Here is a 17,307-nt window from a genome sequence, read left to right on the forward strand (position 1 = left end):
CAATGATAAACAATGAGAGAAGTTGACAGGGCATTTTCCAGACTGTGGGATATAGAGCAGTGACAGGATTTGCTCATTCCTCAGATTCCTGCTCCATATAAGTATTCCTAAAATCTGAAAAGCTGGATGTGTTTCCAATTGGATTTGCATATAACAGAAGACTTGTTGCGTGGAAGTCTACATCCAAAATGTTCAGTCTTAGCATACTGTGGTGCCAGGAAACGAGATATCTTAATGCTAACTGACACTATTCTGTGCATTGTGTCAATAATGAAGAACCAGAAAACAAAAAGCAACAAAACCATTATTGAAAATGAGTGGTACAACAAGTGCTGAGAAATACTGCAGCATACTGTTGTGTTTGAATAAAAGACTAGACGGTAATAGCCTACATCATGAAAATAGTAACATTTGCTTTGTTAAATGCTGACACAATGTAGAAACATTCAATAGTGAAGCATGTATGGAATTTACCCAAAAAACTATGAATAAAATAAATAGTGTCAAAAGTGATTAGCATGAAAGTAAGTAGAGCAAGGTATCATACTTTCATGTAATAATCATTGACTAATAAGAAAAGATGTTAGGGTCAGGGGAAGGGATGGAGAAGAAAAGGTGTTAGGGGCAGGGGAAGGGAGGGAGAAAGAGAGGAAAGAAACACAGGCCAAGAAACAGCTAGTAATACTTAAATGAGGCTAAATTTACGGCCAAAAAGGCAAGGAAAAAATGCACTTAACTGATAAAGACGCTGATTAGTAAAGGAATGAGAAGCAATAGAGGGTCAATGGTAATTAAAAGAGTAGGAACATAAGCTAAATGTTCATGTGATAAGTAGGTAAGGGAAAGATAGATACAAGTCACTGCATATTTGTTTCAAAGAACATGAAGTTTTCAGGAAGTCTTTACTTGTAGATAGAATATGTAAGAAGAAGCAGAAGTTGAGAAGTAGATGTAAGATGATTTATTTAAATACTAAACACTGTAGGATTGTAATTCTTTGTGTGACACAATTTTCTTTCCTGAATTGTGTGTGGAAGTAATAGACAGTGTGTTCCAGGAGTAATGGTCAGTATTTAGGGATTTGGGAACCATCATTTGAACCAAAAAAAGTCCCAGTAAACATGGACTCTAAAATGCATACCTTAAGAGCCATGGCCACCTGTTCAATAGAATAGATGTGCTTCACAGCAGCAAAGATGGAAAAAGTGCCCATAGCTTATTTTGGTCCATTCTACCATCTCTCAAAATATGGAGAAAAAAAGCTTGCAGTAGAAGAGATTTTTGTGCAGTATCAAACGTGTAGTACTGGTAGCTCTTACAATACTCATACAAACCCATGTTGACCAGACTTTGTTGCTTCAAATGATCTTTCTTGTCATTATCCTGAATATTGACCATTCCTCCTGGGGCACCCTGCATAGAAGATAGTTTGCACGAAAGCTCATTATTTTGTTAAGTGCAGCCTGTAATGGAATTTGAGTAGCAAATGGGAATGGGTAATGTTACTGCTCATAATGATTACAAGGGTTCAAGGTTAATCGTTTAAAAGTGGCTGATAATTTTAAGCAAAATTATGCCCAACTTGGCAGTGCTATGGCAGATTTGTCATGCAGTTTGCTGGCAGTGGTCTGAGAAAATTGGTGTAACCCTCTATATCCTTAATTAATTGTGGGTTGTCCTGGAATTTTGAATCGCACATAATATGACTTTTTTGAGGAGGGAGGGAGGAGGGGAGGGGAGGAGAGGAGGAACGAGTGTGATTCTTCAGTTGAAGACTGGTAGCTACCCTGGTAATATTCACATTATAAATTCAGGTTCTTGCCAGAATGCTTAATTATTCACTTTAAAAATATAGCCATAGATGGATACTTCTAGACTGGAACTACTCCTAAGTTGCATGGGATTTTCATTCCACAGTACTTGACCCTAACCTCATCTATCTCTATCACTGTTTAAGAAAGGTTTTAATTATACAGGTGGAGGAACACTGTTTCTCCTGGAGCTGACACCTGATGGTGGCCTTGTGGAAGTGTCAAGTGTCACATGGCCAGATGGACTATTTGATGTTGTATGGAGTGAAACTGATGCCAACATTGCTGTCAGTGCAAGTGGGGATGGAGTCCTGCAGCTATGGAATGTCGCTTGCCCACAGGTATGCTCTATGAGTAGCAAAATTGCTAATTTCTCCAATAATGAGTGAATGTAAACTTATGCACAAGAAAATTATGCGAAAAGCAATTATTACTTCCAACTGCTGTCTCCGTATATTGCTCATAATACAGGTTTTCGAATATCTTCCTTTCTCTACAAGACCTATACATCTTACAGGTGACTCCTAAAAAAATTCTGTATGACATGAAATTCTCTCTTGTTGAAGCCACAAAAACTTGAACTTTTAAACCTCTGCACTTTATTCTTCATCAGGAGATGGCTTGCATCTCCTGATGAAAAATAAAGTGCAGAGTTTCAAAAGTTCAAGTGCATCTTAATGATGTTGTATAGAGGAAGCAGGGTTAACAGATGCAAATGCAAAAATTTGGATGTGGAGGATGTGCACCCAGCACTAGGTTAGAGAAATGTGGACACTGAAACACAACTTGTTCCGTAACATTGTTACAATTTTTTCCTATTTGTTAACATTCCATCTCTCGCAACCATTCAGATTCTGCTGACTTTATAGCCACTGTTTATTAAATTTTTTGGTGCACAAGTGAACTGTTATTGTTTCTTAGTGACTAAGTGGGTAAGTGTCAAATTACAAATCCGAAGATCCATCCTCAGTCAGTCACAGGACTTTTTCTGTGATTTACTGTTTCTTTCATGTCTGCCAATGAATTGCTAACAACAAAAATGACAATCTGCACTGTGGTTTGGAGTTGATGTTCCCCATAACTGTCTGGGTGAGTGAGGCAATGGCATACCACGTCTAATAGGAGCGTGCCTAGTAAAACACTGTGATGTGTGGTCAATCTTCAGGTTGTTAATAACCTTACCTTTTGTTCATTTGCTACTGAATCCCAGTACAACAAAGCACAGGAGCCATTTCATAAGGCCATGTTCCAATGTTATTGACTTCTGAGAATCTGGTTTCTTTATATTTGAAGCATTGGTTGAATGGCTCGATGGGCCATTTTGTATCTGGGAAGGGAACACACATTTAACTGAAAGATTGCAGCTCAGAAGAAATCTGTCAGTTCCATCCAGATCAGAATAATTCTGTCCTGAGCATTTTAATGTACAGAACTTGGATGCTGTCAGATCACAACAACTGAGATCTAAATTAAATCATTTAAAGGCTGTGTTTAGGAAGAATGAGTGTAAACGACACCAAGTGAGATCTGTGACAATGAGTAAAGGAAGGTCCATCCCCTTTCTGCAGTATTAAGAGATATCCACACCGTGTGTTCTATTCTGTGTAACCATCTCAAGTTAGGTAGCACTTTATGAAGAAATATAGCATTAGACTAGTGTTTTGCCCACTGCCTAAAATTAAAGAATTGCTGTGTTTTAGTGAAAGATGACATGGTATCTCCAGAGATTCAGCAAGCTGTCCAAACACTGCACTGAACATAAACAGCACTTCACTTTCAGAAACCAGGAAAAGTCAGCAATAGTGGAATCTAAGCTTAAGAAGTTTTGAAGATCCCACTATCCTATACTTGTCTTACTGAGTTTCTGTAGTGAAAGTAGCATGCTGATCCACCCTTAGTTTTGGAATGGTTTTCACCTAGAAGTTTGTATCTTATTGCCACAAGTTCATTTCAGACTATCAAAATCTTAGTTCTGAAAATTTTATTTAGTTTGCCAAACACGGTTCAGGCCATTTCTTTTTCTGTTCGACCAGATGTTATCAAACGACCTAAGTGTAAAACCTCTTCAAATGATAATATGACATAATTGTAATTTGTACAATTTTCATTTTGGTGTATTGATTCAATATTAATTTAATATTACTATAATTGAGTATGTGGCCTACTTTCGAACAAGCTCCATTAGTTGTTGAAGTTTATCTGTATATTAATTTAATATCACTATAATTGAGTGTGTGGCCTACTTTCGAACATGCTCCATTATTTGTTGAAGTTTATCTGTGATGAGGCAAAGGTACAATGTCATCAGCAATACAAAGGTAGTTGACATATATTCACTGAAGAATCAATACCATATATCGGATTTTTCCGATTTTCTGAATTTCAGTTAGTTGCTATACTCAACTTTGGTCACTTGCTGTTACTGTGGTAGTGATGTATATTCATTTCCTCACAATGAACATGAAGCAGAGAGAATACCTCATAATTCAAACAAATTTTACAAAAGAGTAAATTCTGCATAACTGCAAAAGAATGAATCACCACATGATTGGAGTGTTGGAAGCTTTATGAGGTTATGATGCTGCTCGCGGACAATGCTATATACTCGTCTGTAGAGAAGCTGTAATGTCACAGTATTGTAGCAGAATGCAGGAAGATTTTCAGAACATCATTGAGGGTGCAGGAAATCAGTCAAGAACTTTCCAATATTTTTGCCAACAATGTTTCTCTTGAAGTAAATCAGTCAAGCGCTTTCAGATATTTTTGGTAACAATGTTAAAGTATACCTTGTCTTTATACAGTAATATAGATGATAGTTACCTTCCATTTGCAGAATGTAATCACTCACTAAACTGAGCAATTGTACAGGGTGAAGCAAAATCCGCACACTCGGGCTTCACAGCACGACTTCTCACATGGCAGCGATAAAAAAATCTCTGTCACAAAATTTCGTCCGACGAGTACATCTGGCAGAAAAAGAACATTAAAGAGTGGCAATCTGGCAGCACTGTAAATATATGTGTGGTAACAACCTCTGTCAGCACATATTAATCGTGGTGCTGTACAGTTGGAGCAGTGGATGGAGTTTTGGGTTAGCATGCAGGAGGTCGAAGGTTTGATCTTGGGTTGGGGTGCTTTTTTGTGCTAATTTCATACTGTAATATACACCGCTTCATATATTACCTTCACAACAGAGTACGTTGCCCTCAGAGCAATAGATGCTCAAAGCGATCTCCCTGTATGTCCAAACATTGTGCAGCCTGCCAGATCATACAGCTCTGTACCCTTAACAGCAGTAACAAGAGCAGCATGAACATGTGCTACCAATTCTTCCACATTTGTTGGCAGAGTAGGGTACACATGTTAGATGAATTGTGATTTTCGATCTGATCACATGCAGCTCTTTCAAATATTTCTGAGAAAATTGGTAACGGTGAGATTGGCCTATAGTTGCCCAATTGCCCAATTCAACTTGTTTGCCTTTTTTATGTACTGGTTGAACTTCAATCTGGAAAACATCCCTCATCAAAAGATTGGTTGATTATGAAAGAGAGTGGATGTGCAATACTGTGTTGGACTATTTTTATTATTTCGGTGGGGACCTCATCCCGCCCCACAGATTTTAAATTTTTTAGGGACATTATGATTTTGATGACATCTGAGATGGAAACATGAGAAAACGTCAAACATGGATAATTACTGTCTGTCATATTGGGCTTTGTTTTTGGTGATGAACAGTCACCAAATTTGTTACAGTTTATGAAAAAGTCATTGAATGATTCACAAATGGCAAACAGCTCTACCATTTATCACTATTTTAGAATGGCATTTTCTCTCTGCCTTACTACCAACTTCGCTTCTTGTAACAGACCGAACAGCTTTTGATTTGTTTTTTGCATTTTAAATGAAGTTATTATTCACAGTACATTTTGCTAGTTTAACTAGTTTGTCACATTTTTTTTTTTTTTTTTTTTTTTTTTTTTTTTTTTTTTTAATGTGCTTACATACTTAAGAAATTCAGGGCTTCGATTTCCTTTTGATGACATCAGAGATGGAAACATGCAGTTTCCTCTTAGTAGCACTAGACACTCTAATTCCTTTTGTTACCCATGATCTACTTTTATGGGACCTGCTCCTCACTGTTACAAAAGGGAAGCATTCATTGAATATACCCAAGAATTCAGTTGAAAAGTTATTGTAATTGTCACTTGTGGAAGTGTGTTTGCTAACTGTCCACTTGGTTTGGCTTAGTTTTTTACAAAATACTTCCATATTTTCTTGACTGGAATTCCTAAATCTTTTTGTTGTGCAGACTGAATTTTGCTTTGGTAGTGATAAAAATAGCACTTTATGGACTGATACTCCTAAATCTAGAAGAAACTTTTCTTTTACGTAATAAATATAACTACTTATAATATTGTCAATACATGTTGCAGAGGTTGTTGCAATTTTTGTATACTGGTCAAAATTGAGATTTAGCCCATTTGTGGCTACTATCAGGTTCCTTAAGTGTGAAGAAAATTTGTCATCAGTCCTTACATCTATGTCGAAGTCAGCACATATAACCACTTTTTTGTACAGTTTCTCAATTTTTAATTTATGTGGCAATGTATTAAACTTATCTAAAATACAGAGCTTATATGGTACCCAGGGGTGTGATATATGCTGATAATTAATATGTTATACTCTTTAAGTTCTATACAACAACTTATCTGCATGACATTTTGTACTGCCTGTTGTTGAAATTACATGATAAGCCATTTGACATGAATCACAAGTTGAGTTTTTCAAATATTTTGAGTTACTTACTTTTTCAGTAACACAATATTTTATTCCTATAATTGTATTATCTGCAAAAAGAAAAAAAAATTGTATGTTTTGTAACTCTTAGTGGAACATCATCAATGTTCATCAGAAGACTGAAAATAGAATCATGTCATACACTTTGTCTGGATGCTTCTAATTGCAAGTGCCTTGATTGATGTGGAACTGATATGCTCTGCTTTCTGTCATTCTGATAGGATGCTATTCCACAATATTTTAACATTTGTGTGACAATGTAATGATTAACACAATCCAGTCACAAAATATTTCCAGTGGGTGTAATTTCAGATTTGATCCAAATATTTCCTCCCTTGCAGCATTTTTATTCTGACATAGACATTTTAAAAATCTGGAAACCAGATACTCAATGATATGTTAAAATTTGTTTATTTGTTAGTACTGCTCCATGTGTTTTTATTTTGGTAGCCAGTATATGGAATTATTCGTGTCAGTAATAAGTCCAAATGTACTCTTGGCCCATATAATTCTGTTTCATTGAGAACTAACGATCACAAGTAGCCTTCCAGTTATAGTCAGACATGGAATATAAAAAGAATTCACAGGTACCCTTAAAGCCAGTCAGGTTTCTTCGCCAGATTCTCAGGTGATTTCTCTTGCATTTTTTTGCGAATCTGAGTTAGTCCCTCATATCTAATACCTTTAACTGTGGCAGGCTGCTCAGTACGAAGTAAATAAATTGTAGGTTTCACAGGTAATGGTGCACATGATAAAAAGTCAGAGATAACATGTCAGTTGTGTTATATGTTTGTAATTATCCATTAAATAATTAAGTTGCGATTTTTTAGAAATTAAAATTGATGTGAGGTGCTGGAAATAAATTTTACTTTATTAAATTGCAATGTGGTATTACAACACAACCTTCAGATTGACAACAGCTCTACTTACTTACCCACATATCAACATTTCAGCTACCTCCGCAGACTTTCAGGGAGCACAAGAAAGAGGTATACTCTGTGGACTGGAGTCAAACACGGCAAGAGCAGTTCATCCTTTCTGCTTCGTGGGACTGCAGTGTGAAACTGGCAAGTACTGTCTTACAATGTTGTGATAACTTGAAATGTTCCTGGTAACGAAACTGTAATGTACTACCCTACCACAATACTATTGCACTTGGCTTCCTGTGGCCATTATCAAAAATGTGTTGACTTTACTGTAGACAAGTACAGTGGTGAGTAAGGAAAACACATTGTACTGTAAATGATTTCAAGACAGTTATGCATATACAGTCAAGTTTTTCACCATATCCTCTTGAAATATCACGATGAAAGCTTGCAATATGGTGAGCAAAGTGCCCTCACACTCGCAGATGCAAGAATATCGTGGTTGACTACTATAGCTCTGCCTCTTTGTTCCCACCTTCCTCCCCATTTATAAATCAAGATTCATGACACACTGCACACACATTAAACTATTAGAATGTGTCAGATGATATGTAAATAAAATTAACACTGTAATTGAACATCTCAGAGGGAAAATAAAATTGAATATCCTTAAGACAATGTACAGAGTGGTAGAGAAACAAAAAAGAAGACGAGGTAACAGCTTTCATCCATATTCTTTCTGTTCACATACATTTTTAGCAGTATTAGAATAGTAATACACAATATACATCTGAAGAGTATTACATTCTGTCATTTTGTCAGTAGTTGAAAATAGCCTGTGTGGCCTACCCAGCTTCCCTGATCTACCTCCCTTCCCCTCTGTCAAGGAAGGAACTAACAGTTAAATGTGTGTGTGGAGAGACATCGACACAAACGACGTCCATCAACTTGTCAAATCAAGGGAGGAGTGATGGTACGAGTTGTAATGGTTTAATTAGGCTGTTTAGTATTAAAAACAGCCAACCAAGAGAGCTCAGCCTTCTATAAAAATTAAAAATTACATACCGTCACAGCTGTCACGTAGCATAACAAATTTTATTTGTAAAATTTATAATTGTAACTGAATTTTCTGTTGGTGCTTGGCAGAACATTTTAATAACACCGAAAAAGGAAAATACTTCCTAATTTTCTGAAAAATTATATTTATTTGGTCATGAACCAGCTTTCAGCTCCTCAGGCAGTTTTCATGTGACAACTGAATGTCGCAAAGAGAGATAACACGATGTGGGAATTATACAGATGTTATTTGTACAGAAGATACAAATATGACAAACTAAACTGAATTTTCTTATTTTGTGAGCTTAAATGCTGTAGTAACAATATTATGAGAAGGAAAGTAGCTACTCACCATATAGTAGAGATGCTGAGTTGCAGATAGTCACAACAAAAAGATTTTCACACTTAAAGCTTTCGGCCAATGGCCTTTGTCAAACACACACACACACACACACACACACACACACACACACACACACACACACACACACAAATGCAACTCACACACACGACTGCAGTCTCAGGCAACTGAAACCACTCTGCGAGCAGTAGCATTGGTGCACGATGGGAGTGGCGACTGGGTGGGGGAAAGGAGGAGGCTGGGGCTGGGAGGGTGTATAGTATGGTGGGGATGGCGAACAGTGAAGTGCTTCAGGTTGGGTGACAGGCAGGGGAGAGGTGGGGAGGGGAAGTAGCAGGAAAGGAAAGAAATGGAGAGAAATAAGTAAAAAAAGACTGGGTTTGGCAGTTGAATGATGGCGGTGTAGTGCTGGATGGGAGCAAGAAAGGGGCTGGATGGGTGAGGACAGTGACTAACAAAGATTGAGGCCTGGAGGGTTACGAGAATGTAGGATGTATTGCAGGGGAAGTTCCCATGTGCGCTATTCAGAAAAGCTGGTGTTGATGGGAAGGATCCATATGGCACAGGCTGTGAAGCAATCTGAGAAATGAAGTATATCATGTTTGCAGTGTATTCAGCAACAGTGTGGACCACTTGTATCCTGGCAGTTCGTCGGTGCCCAATCATGTGGACCAGCTTGTTGGTTGTCATGCCTGCATAGAATGCAGTACAGTGGTTGCAGCTTGGCTTGTAGACCTCATGACTGGTTTCACAGGTAGCCCTGCCTGTGGTGGGATAGGTGGTGATAGTGACCAGACTGCAGTAGGTGGTGGTGGGAGGATGTATGGGACATGTCTTACCATATAGGTCTATTATAGGAGTATAAGCCGTGAGGTAAGGAATTGGAAGCAGGGGTTGTGTAAGGATGGACAAGTATATTTTTAGGTTCAGTGGACGGCAGAATACAACTGTGAGAGGGGTGAGAAGGATAGTGGGCAGGACATTTCTCATTTCAGGAGGTAATCAAAACCCTGGCGGAGTAATTCAGTTGCTCCAGTCCTGGGTGGAACTGAGTTAAGAGGGGAATGCTCCTCTGTGGCCGGACGGTGGGGCTTTGGGAGGTGATGGAAGATTGGAAAGATAAGTCACGGGAGATTAGTTTTTGTAAAAGGTTGGGAGTATAATTACGGTCAGTGAAGGCTTCAGTGAGACCCTCGGTAAATTTCAAGAGGAACTGCTCATCCCTGCAGATGCGAAGACCACGGCTGGCTAGGCTGTACAGAAGGGGCTTCTTGGTATGGAATGGGTGGCAGCTACTGAAGTGGAGGTATTGCTGGTGGTTAATAGGTCTGATATGGACAGAGGTACTGATGTAGCCATCGTTGAGGTGGAGATCAACATCTAGAAAGGTGGAAAGGTGGCTTTTTTGTTTGAGTAGGACCAGGTGGTGTGTGTGTGTGTGTGTGTGTGTGTGTGTGTGTGTGTGTGTGTGTGGTGTTGTTGTTGTTGTTGTTGTTGTTGATAAAGGCCATTGGCCAAAAGTTTTAAGTGTGAAAATCTTTTTGTTGTGCCTATCTGTGACCCAGCATCTCCGCTATATCGTGAGTAGCAACTTTCCTTCTTGTAATATTGTTACATTCCCTCCTGGATTTTCCATTGTTTGATAAATGCTGTAATAATATATCTGTCTAATGGTACCTGTTCACAAGTACAGCACAAGTGGTTCAAATGGCTCTGAGGTCATCAGTCCTCTAGAACTTAGAACTACATAAACCTAACTAACCTAAGGACATCACACACATCCATGCCTGAGGCAGGATTCAAACCTGCGACTGGAGCGGTCACGCAGTTCCAAACTGTAGCGCCTAGAACCACTTGGCCACTCTGGCCGGCAGTACAGCGCATCATCAACAAATATGATTCAGTACTTAATTTTACAATTCGGTGGCTCTTTCTGTAAGAAATTTTGTTTGAAATTGTCCAAAAAAATACGTATCAACTCTTGAAAACTTTGTTTACCTTTTTTTAGTTACTGTAATTATTGTAATATTTTCCTATGTAATACTTTGCAATTTTTTTGTATCTTCTGTGCAAATAGTATCTGCGTAAGTTGCACATTATGTTTATTCCTGTTTGTGACATTTAGTTGTCACCTGAAGATGGCCTGAGAAGCAAAAGCCAGTTTGTGACCAAATAAATATAATTTTGTAGAACATCAGGAAGTGTTTCATTTTTAATATTTGTGTTTGTAAACATTAAATGTGGACAAGGATTTACCCATTCAGAAGGGTGCTGAAGCCTTTATGAGGACCTGAAAATCACCAAGAGACTGTACAGTGGGAGATTACTACTAGCAAGCCAAGAAAATGCAGCAAGATACCAGCTGCATGAAACCACTGACGGAATAGCCTTTTTCAAGGAAACTGCAGCATATACCTAACTAGAAGTTCTTTTCCCAGGGAGGAGAGGGATAGAGTGGGGAAGTTTAAAAGGAAGAGGAGGTCAACTAGACCCTTAGTAGGGGGGTGGGGGGAGGGAGAGTAGACAAAGATTAAGTATCCAGATGCTCCTGTTTGATTATTTCAGGTACAGTGATTTTGCTATACTTAAAGTTTTATTATGGATTATATTATCAATCCTTAGAGCAAGTGTGTGCATTTTATGCTTTGTGTGGGTATGTGAGGGGGAGAGAGAAAATGTCACAGAATTGCTGAAGAAGTTGTATATTCAGTATTGCTATTGTCCGAAACGCCTTTGATTGTCTTAATTATACTTTTTTGTTTGATAATGTGACATCTAGGGGCCTGGTTAGTATACTGTGTGAATTCACAATTTTGTCACACCTATGTTGCCATGAATAAGTCAGTGCCATCATGCCACCATTGTCCCCCCTGCCTGTCGTAAGAGGCGACTAAAAGGAGTTTCAACCGTTTCGGCCTTCCATGTGATTGTCCCCTTTGGGGTTTGATCTCCATTTTTCAAAATTCTACAGAAGTACGAGCCTTTTGGGGAAGGACGCCCTATGTGGTGTATCACTGGTCCTCAGTGCACTAAGACCTTGGCACTCAGCATTGCAACGGCGTTGTAACCGCACCCACTATTCCACAAATTGGGCCTAAACGCCTGATGGGTTGCACAAATTACGCCCATAGTGCGTCCCCATCTGCACCTACGATCATGATGGACTTTCCATGGCACCCGAAATCCAGCATGGTAGCCAGCCCGTTGTGGTGGGGTCGTCATGTACCCTCTAGATTGTAGCCCCCTGACAACACAGGGATCGTACTGCCGATACCTGAGCTGCACCCTCCCCACATCGGCCAAGGAGTAGATGCCCGTCTCCTTGGGGCATCAGGACTCTCCCGGCAACGGTCATCCTGCCAGGTGGCACTTGCTGAGGCTGGGTGGCGCCCATGGGGAGAGCCCCTGGTTGGAGTGGGTGGTATCGGGGCGGACGTTTCGCAGATGAAACGTCAACACGTGTTAGGTTGATCTGCGGCTGAGTCTTTTAAAAAAAAAGGTACTGTCTCTGGTTCTGGTTCTCCTGACCTTTCCCCCTTGGCCACTCCCTGGGAGGAAGGAGAAGCCCGCCGGCTTGGGGCGAAGTACTTCCCCCACTATTTAGTCTGTTCTCGGACCGATGGGGGGACAGTCGCCACCTCCAAGCCCATGTTCTTTGTCCAGCACATTGTGGACATCTTCGGGGAAATCGACGCTCTCAGTAAAATGCGTTCAGGGTCCGTTCTTATAAAGACCACCTCCGCCACACAGTCGGCGGCGCTCCAGGCGTGCGACCGACTAGGGGACATTCCAGTGTCCATTGTCCCGCATCTGGCACTGAATAGGACGCAGGGGGTTGTTTTTCATCGAGACCTCCTGCTGCAATCTGAGGAGGAGCTCAGGGCCAACCTGGAGCACCGAGGCGTGCATTTCGTCCAGCGATTCCAGTGTGGCCCCAAAGACCGTCGCATTGACACTGGGGCCTTTATCCTCGCCTTCGAGGGGGACGTTCTCCCAGAGAAGGTAAAGTTGATATGCTACCGGTGCGATGTGCGACCTTACGTCCCACCTCCTATGCGCTGTTTTCGGTGTTTGCGCTTCGGGCACATGTCGTCGTGGTGTGAGGCTGAGCCCCTTTGTGGCGATTGTGGACATCCTCTTCGTGAGGAACATACATGCACCACACCACCTCGGTGCGTCAATTGTCCTGGCCTCCACTCGCCTAGATTTTTAGACTGCCCCGTGTATCAGAAGGAGAAGAAGATTCAAGAATTAAAAACTTTGGACCGTCTCTCTTATTCTGAGGCCAGGAAGAAGTATGACCGCCTCCATCCCATGACGTTGACAACTTCGTTTGCCTCAGTTGTGCCCACTCCTTCCACAGTATCCTCACCCCTATCCTGTCCCCCCTCCACCTCCTCACCCCATCCGGGTTCTATGCCTCCGCCTCCCAAATCCCTCCCTTCCAAATCCTCCTCTCTCGCGGCCCCTGCCCCCTCTGCCCCAGGGGCCACCCTTCCTCCTCCTCCCCCTCCGCCGCCTGAGAAGCGATCATCTTCTCAGGCGTCCATGGGGGAAATGTTCTGGACCCTGGCTTCCGAGGTCCGGCTTTCCAAAACTGACCCCGCGCATGAGGACCTTCTTCGGGTCCAGCCCACCATCCCCGTGCCTCATCGGACTTCCAAGGAGGCCTCCAAGAAGAATTCTTTATCCCCCTCTCCACACCGGCGCGTTTCCTCTGACGCTCCATCCTTGAGTCGCTGCTCCCGGCTGTCCTCAGTTTCCCCGGGGTGCTCTGCTGCCAGGCGCTCAGCTGGCCAGTCGTCGGCGAATGATGCTCCCCCTCCTACGCAAGCCAGGAATGTGGCCGCAGCTGGCGACGACTCGATGGAACAGGATCCGCCTCCCGCCGGTTGTAGCATTGTTCCCTCGAAACCTGGCCCTCCGCGGCTGTCGAGGTGACCAGCTCTTCCCCGTTTCGTTCCCCCTTTTTTCTGACTAGCGATGGCTTTGTTACATTGGAACATAAGAGGTATTCGATCTAATCAGGAGGAATTACAACTGCTCCTCCGCCTGCACTGTCCGCTCGTCCTTGGTCTCCAGGAAACCAAGTTGCGCACAACTGACCGTATTGCTTTTACCCACTATACCTCGGAGTGGTCTGACCTCATCCCTGTGGACGGTATTCCAGCTCATGGTGGGGTCATGTTGCTCATTCGAGACGATGTCTATTACCATCCCATCCCATTGACCACCGCACTCCAAGCAAGAGCTGTCCATATTACTTATTCTGCCTTTACTTTTTCTGTTTGTACTGTCTACACTCCATCGTCATCTGCAGTTAGTCGGGCTGACATGATGCACCTGATTGTTCAGCTTCCTCTGCCGTTTTTATTGGTTGACAACTTCAATGCCCATCATTCCCTTTGGGGCTCTCCTGCATCCTGTCAGAGAGGCTCCATCTTGGCGGATGTCTTCAACCATCTCAATCTTGTCTGCCTCAATACTGGCGAGGTGATGGAGCGCATGGTTAACGCTCGGTTAATTTGGATTCTTGAATCTCGATGGCTACTTACCAATGTTCAATGCGGCTTTCGTCGCCACCGCCGCTCCGCTGTTGACCACCTTGTGACCTTGTCGACATTCATCATGACCAACTTTTTGCGAAAGCTCCCAACGGTAGCCGTGTTCTTCGATTTGGAAAAGGCTTATGATACCTGTTGGAGAGGAAGTATCCTCCGCACTATGCACAGGTGGGGTCTACGCGGTCGCCTGCCCCTCTTTATTGATTCCTTTTTAACAGATCGAAAGTTTAGGGTACGTGTGGGTTCCGTATTGTCCGACGTCTTCCTCCAGGAGAACGGAGTGCCTCAGGGCTCCGTCTTGAGCGTAGCCCTTTTTGCCATAGCGATCAATCCAATTATGGATTGCATTCCATTCCACCTAATGTCTCAGGCTCTCTTTTTGTCGATGACTTCGCAATCTACTGCAGTGCCCAGAGAACACGCCTCCTGGAGCGCTGCCTTCAGAGTTGTCTTGACAGCCTATACTCATGGAGTGTGGCTAATGGCTTCCGGTTCTCTGAAGAGAAGACAGTTTGCATTAACTTTTGGCGATATAAAGTGTTCCTTCCGCTATCCTTACATCTCGGTCCCGTTGTTCTCCCATTCGTGGAAACAACTAAGTTTCTGGGGCTCACACTGGACAGGAAACATTGTTGGTCTCCGCACGTCTCTTATTTGGCTGCCCGTTGCACACGTTCCCTTAATGTCCTCAGAGTTCTTAGTGGTTCATCTTGGGGAGCGGATCGCACTGTCCTGCTTCACTTGTATTGGTCCATAGTCTGATCAAAGCTGGATTATGGGAGCCTCGTCTGCTCGGCCATCCCTCTTACGCCGTCTCAACTCCATCCACCATCGGGGGCTACGTCTTGCGACCGGAGCATTCTACACTAGTCCCGTCGAGAGTCTTTATGCTGAAGCTGCCGAATTACCATTGACCTACCGTCACGGCGTACTGCTTTGTCGGTATGCCTGCCGGCTGTTTTCAATGCCCGACCACCCCTCTTATCAGTCCTTCTTCACCGATTCTCTCGACCGTCAGTATGGGTTGTACGTGTCTGCCCTGCTGCCCCATGGAGTCCACTTTCGTCACCTGCTTCGACAATTGGATTTTGCCCTCCCTACCACCTTCAGAGAGGGTGAGAGCCCGACACCACCTTGGCTCCAGGCTCCGGTTCATATTCATCTCGTCCTCAGGTCGCTCCCGAAGGAGGGTACTCCGGCTGCAGTGTATTGCTCACAGTTTGTCGAACTTCACGCGTGACTTGCCAGTCACACCTTTATTTACACTGATGGCTCCAAAACTGACGATGGTGTCGGCTGTGCCTTTGTCGTCGGGGCCGTCACCTTTAAATACCGGCTCCTCGACCAGTGTTCCAGCTTTACGGACGAGCTTTTTGCTCTCCATCAGACCGTTCAGTATGCCCGCCGCCACCGCCATTCATCGTATGTACTCTGCTCTGATTTACTCAGTGCTCTTCAGAGTCTTGGAGCTCCATATCTGGTCCATCCTTTGGTGCAGTGGATCCAGCAGTCCCTCCATTCTTTTGCTGATGATGGCTCTCCTGTCAGCTTTCTGTGGGTTTCCAGCCATGTAAGAGTGCCTGGGAATGAGGCTGCTGATGCTGCAGCCAAGGCTGCAGTCTTCCTGCCTTGGTCAGCCTCCCATTGTGTCCCGTCATCTGACATTAGTGGGGTTATTTGTAAGAGGCTTGTGTCATCGTGGTGGGATAGTTGTTCATCACTTCAAGGAAACATGCTCCGGGCCGTAAAACTGTTCCCGACTGCTTGGACAACCTCCTCCCAACCATCTCAGCGAGAAGAGGTCCTTCTGACCAGGTTGCGGATTGGGCATTGCCGGTTTAGCCACCACTACCTGCTCTCCGGTGACCCAGCCCCGCAGTGCCCTTGTGGTCATGCATTGACAGTGCGCCACGGTTTATTGTCGTGTCCCCGTTTTAGTCAATCTCGTGTTGTCCTGTCTCTGCCATCTACTTTACAGGATATTTTAGCTAATGGCGCTCGAGCAGCTGCTCGTGTTCTTCGTTTTATTACTTTGACTGGCTTGTCCAAAGACATCTAACTCTTTCACTTATTTTATCTGCATCTTTGTAAGAACTTTCTGGTGTTCCCCCCCCCCCCCCCCCCCCCTTCCCCGAGTTTTACTAGATTCTATGTGCTCTTACAATTGTGACTCGACGCTAATGACCTCAGTAGTTGAGCGCCCTTAAACCTCAAACAAACAAAAAACAAAAAAAATGCCACCATTGTCTAACATGAAGTAATAAACTGTAACAGTGATGAAAGAACAGGCATTTCCCATATATTAGATTTCTGCATAACTCCATAGTGGTTTTTTTCCAATGTTGGTATTCCAGTTGCTATGGGCTTATTTATCGATTTTCATTTTCTCTTTGAAGTTCATTGTTGCTATTTGAGTTAACGTATTGTCATTTTGTCACCGTGAGTGAAGCAATGGGTGCTAGAAAATTGAATGCCAAGTGGAGGAATCAGAACATTTCCAACACCCTCTTCTATTTGAGTTCAGTAGATGGGTGACAGCAGCAGAGGTAGCCAGAAACATTTGTGCTATGTATGGGGATAATGCCACTGGACAAAGCAGTAAAATGGTTTTCTCAATTTAAGAAAGATCGTCGTAACGTTAGTGACTATCCGCATTCGGGAAGACCTTCGGGGTTTGAAGAAGATTGTTTAAATGAATTAATCCAACAGTGACATCCATCTGTGTACTCAAGAACTTGCAGATGTGATGAACTGTGATCATTCCCCCATCATGCTACATTTACATGCAATGGGGAAGGTTAAAAAATCAGGTATATGCTCCAAGTGAAATTAACAAAAATCAATGCTTG

The 17,307-nt window shown here is 42.6% G+C and overlaps 1 protein-coding gene across 1 annotated transcript in view; it reads left to right on the plus strand.

The window, feature by feature from the left end:
- LOC126284434 (peroxisomal targeting signal 2 receptor) overlaps positions 1-17,307 on the plus strand; it is a 42,281-nt gene that overhangs the window by 4,370 nt on the left and 20,604 nt on the right. The window contains exons 3-4 of the mRNA XM_049983356.1: positions 1,977-2,152; positions 7,565-7,678. Coding sequence (XP_049839313.1) covers positions 1,977-2,152; positions 7,565-7,678 — 290 coding nt within the window. The remainder of the gene's footprint in view (positions 1-1,976; positions 2,153-7,564; positions 7,679-17,307) is intronic.

This window comes from Schistocerca gregaria, chromosome 8 (assembly GCF_023897955.1).
Source record: "Schistocerca gregaria isolate iqSchGreg1 chromosome 8, iqSchGreg1.2, whole genome shotgun sequence".
Classification (NCBI taxonomy): domain Eukaryota; kingdom Metazoa; phylum Arthropoda; class Insecta; order Orthoptera; family Acrididae; genus Schistocerca; species Schistocerca gregaria.